This window comes from Ipomoea nil, unplaced genomic scaffold (genome assembly GCF_001879475.1).
Source record: "Ipomoea nil cultivar Tokyo-kokei standard unplaced genomic scaffold, Asagao_1.1 scaffold1310, whole genome shotgun sequence".
Lineage (NCBI taxonomy): Eukaryota > Viridiplantae > Streptophyta > Magnoliopsida > Solanales > Convolvulaceae > Ipomoea > Ipomoea nil.
In genome coordinates this window covers 1,060,990-1,064,257 of record NW_017617738.1, presented here as the reverse complement: position 1 = coordinate 1,064,257, position 3,268 = coordinate 1,060,990, and the positions used below count along the sequence as shown (strand labels likewise).

The 3,268-nt window shown below is 36.3% G+C and overlaps 1 protein-coding gene across 1 annotated transcript; it reads left to right on the top strand.

Annotated features, from left to right (window-relative positions):
* Nucleotides 1–1,717: 1,717 nt before the first annotated feature.
* LOC109185063 (putative F-box protein At3g52320) lies at nucleotides 1,718–2,968 on the top strand. Its single transcript, XM_019335059.1, has one exon. It carries the CDS (start codon nucleotides 1,718–1,720, stop codon nucleotides 2,966–2,968), a length of 1,251 nt encoding a protein of 416 aa, XP_019190604.1.
* The last annotated feature ends 300 nt before the right edge of the window (nucleotides 2,969–3,268 follow it).

Below are 3,268 nucleotides of genomic sequence, written 5' to 3'. Positions count from 1 at the left end.
GCCCCAGATAAATTGCCCATAGTTCAACCTCTGTTGGATTACCCGTCTTCATCATGCAGCTGAAGCCCTTAATCCATCTTCCTTCATAATCACGCAGCACCCCTCCGCACCCGGTCATGGAATACTATTAACTCTATTACAATGTATTATCTGTTTTATACTTTCTCTATCTGTTGCAGTCTAAGGAGTCAATACCTACCACTGGGATTCGATCCTTTGACCTTCCCTCGATGAGAGCCATATATAATCACAATTTCTTTAATATAATCTGTACATACGTACTATAAAGTGCTAATTCATTATATGTGAATATTGGTAAGTTATTTATCTTTCATAGACTAAAGATGTTTAATGCACGTTAACATACATTTCATTATTCCAAAGTTTCACCTCTATGACCAGTTGAGCTACCCATGCGGGCTTGTTAACATACATTTCATTAAAATACGTTTAGATGGTATGTTATCGATTTTCCAATGAATATTGTCTGCAATTGTATTTGATTAACAATATCAAGAACCTACAACCAACTTGTATAACTAAAGCAAGAAATATTATAAAGATATTTTGCACAAGATAAGTATGTACAATTATTATATATATATATATATATATATATATATATATATATATATATATATATATATGTATATATATTGTGTCTGACAGTTTGCTTTGTGTCAACATGAGAGATATAAATGAAATATGTTAATTTTGCACAAGATAAGTATGTACAAATTATATATATGTTCATCTATAAGCTTGTGCATATATTTGTCTTCTATTTTCATAAATTTTAAAATTATAATTTTATTTTGAAATCTATTCTACATGTGCCTACTAATTGATAGTATGTTTTACCACCCTCACTAAAGCTCGAATCCATAACCTCTTTTTTGAGAGTCACCACATGCCACTAAACCACAAAGTTATTGGCTACCTATTATCTATTTTAAACCTACCCATTCATACCAAAATATATAGAATTGATGGGATCGGAGAAGAATATATAGAATTAATTTCCTTTTAACTCTATACTCAAAAAAGAGAAAAAGAAAGGGTGTGTTTGGTTCGCACATAGGAATCGGAATTGGAATGGATATTAAATATTTGGTAATGGTAATGGGTTTATGTGGAAGTATTTAACATGTTTGGTAGTAAGGTGGAATGAGAATGGTTACTAATAGTAGTGCTTGGGAATGAATAAGGGAATGAAACCCTCATTTTATTTGGGTATGTGTTTTTCAATTGATGGGGTAATCGAAACCCATAGTAGTGTTCTAAAAACCTATCAACCAAAAGACAACAGTCACTTTCATACCCATTCCTATGGACAAAACCCACCAACCAAACACACCCAAAATACTTTTAACCCCAATCCCTCTTTAGGAAATCTTAAATTTAATTAGACTCCAACATTTTTTATTTTATTTTTTTTAAAGGAGACTCCAACATTTTTTTTTTTTTTTTTTTTTTTGAAAACAAAGGAGACTCCAACATTGATTGTATAGCAATTCGCAATCAGGAGGTGTTCTGTGGGAAAATACAATTTTACCTTAAATACAACTCTATGTAGTACGCGGATACTCCAAAAATCCTGAAAACCCCATTATCCTCAATATATTTCTAGTACGAGGAGGATACTCCAAAAATCCAAATTAACCCTAAAACTGTAGTCCTGCAAATTAAACCTCAGCCAGCTCGTAGGATACCAACGATGAGCGCATCGGAGAAGACGGCGGCAGGTGTTTCAACGCTAACTCTTCATCTTCATCTTCTCCCGCAAGACATTCTCGTCGAGATCCTCTCCAAGCTCCCTGCTAAGTCGCTAGTACGATTCAGGTGCGTTTCTAAATTCTTTTACGCTCTCATAGTTGATCATGGCTTTGGCGTTCTGCATCGCACCTTGTCCTTGACACTTCCCAGTAAGGCGGCCATCCTAATCGCTATCATACCTTCTCGAAGGCCGCGCTCCGTCCCTTCCGCCCCTGCGTATTACACCATAAATTTCAGCAAAGAAAACCCCCGGCGGCCGGGAATGCTCCAAGCCGACCGTCTCGGCTACTTGGACGGTGATGAACCCTTTCTGAAAGGTTGTCTACACTCCTCCTCTGACGGCCTGATTTGTCTGTCCAGACCCAATGGAGACATCGTTGTTGTTTGCAATGTTAGTACCGGACAACGTATTTCCCTTCCAAGATTCCAATTCGACTCCCCCCATGGAACTAAAACCTGTGCACTATTGGGGTTCGATTCACAATCTAAAAGATACAAGGTTTTGATGATTGATCGGAGGAGCTGCTTCGAGTATAAGCACTGGGTTTTGACTCTAGGAGTTGATAAATCATGGAGGGAGATCAACTATTCTTCCCACCCCTTGGATGGCGTTGGCTGCGCTGGCTATTCCGATACTAGTGTTCACATTGATGGTGTTATCTATTTCTATAATTGGCTGACTAGAGATGACCCTCCTAGCTTCCACATAGTAGCATTTGAAGTTTGGTCCGAGAGTTATTCTTTTATACCAATTCCAGCTGAAGTTACATCATCATCACCACACCTTCGTTCTATAGATGCATCTGGGGAAACATATCATTATACTGATTTTGTTCTCAGAAATTTTGCATTGCTACAAGTTGATGGAGGTAGACTGGCTATCATTTATGTTCACAACATAGGCCACCTATTCAACATGGTTGTTTGGACTTTGGAGAAATCTAAGGGATGCTGGGAGAAGATTACAATGATCATTCCATTCAAGTTTGATTTGTACCGCTTTACTACGAATCATGCTGGGGAAATTGTGTTGTTATGTATAGATAGTAAACAATTTTTCATTTTGGTTTGTAACTTGAAAAGTGAGGTTTGGAGAAAATTTGATGTAGGTGGAGTTAAGGAATTTCCAATTTGTTTCCCTGAGGATGTTAGAATTTATAAGACTATGGACCATGTGTTTTCCATTGAGTAGTTTGATTTTGAATGTTCGAATTATTAGAGAACTTTAGGGTTGACAAGCAGGGTCGGAAATTCACAGCAAGTTTTGTTTATGAGGAGGGCTTAACTTGTTAATTTCATTAATTTGAGAATGTTTCCTTTTTACGTATTAGTTGATAACTTTGAGAATGTTTCCTATCTTTTTAATTTTCAGTAATCAAAATTATATAAATGTCAATATAATTTTAAAGGGAAAATGGCACTTTCTCCCCCTATGTTATATACTTATAGCACTTTTTCCCCCTAAATTATTTAAGTGGCAGTTTTTCCCCTG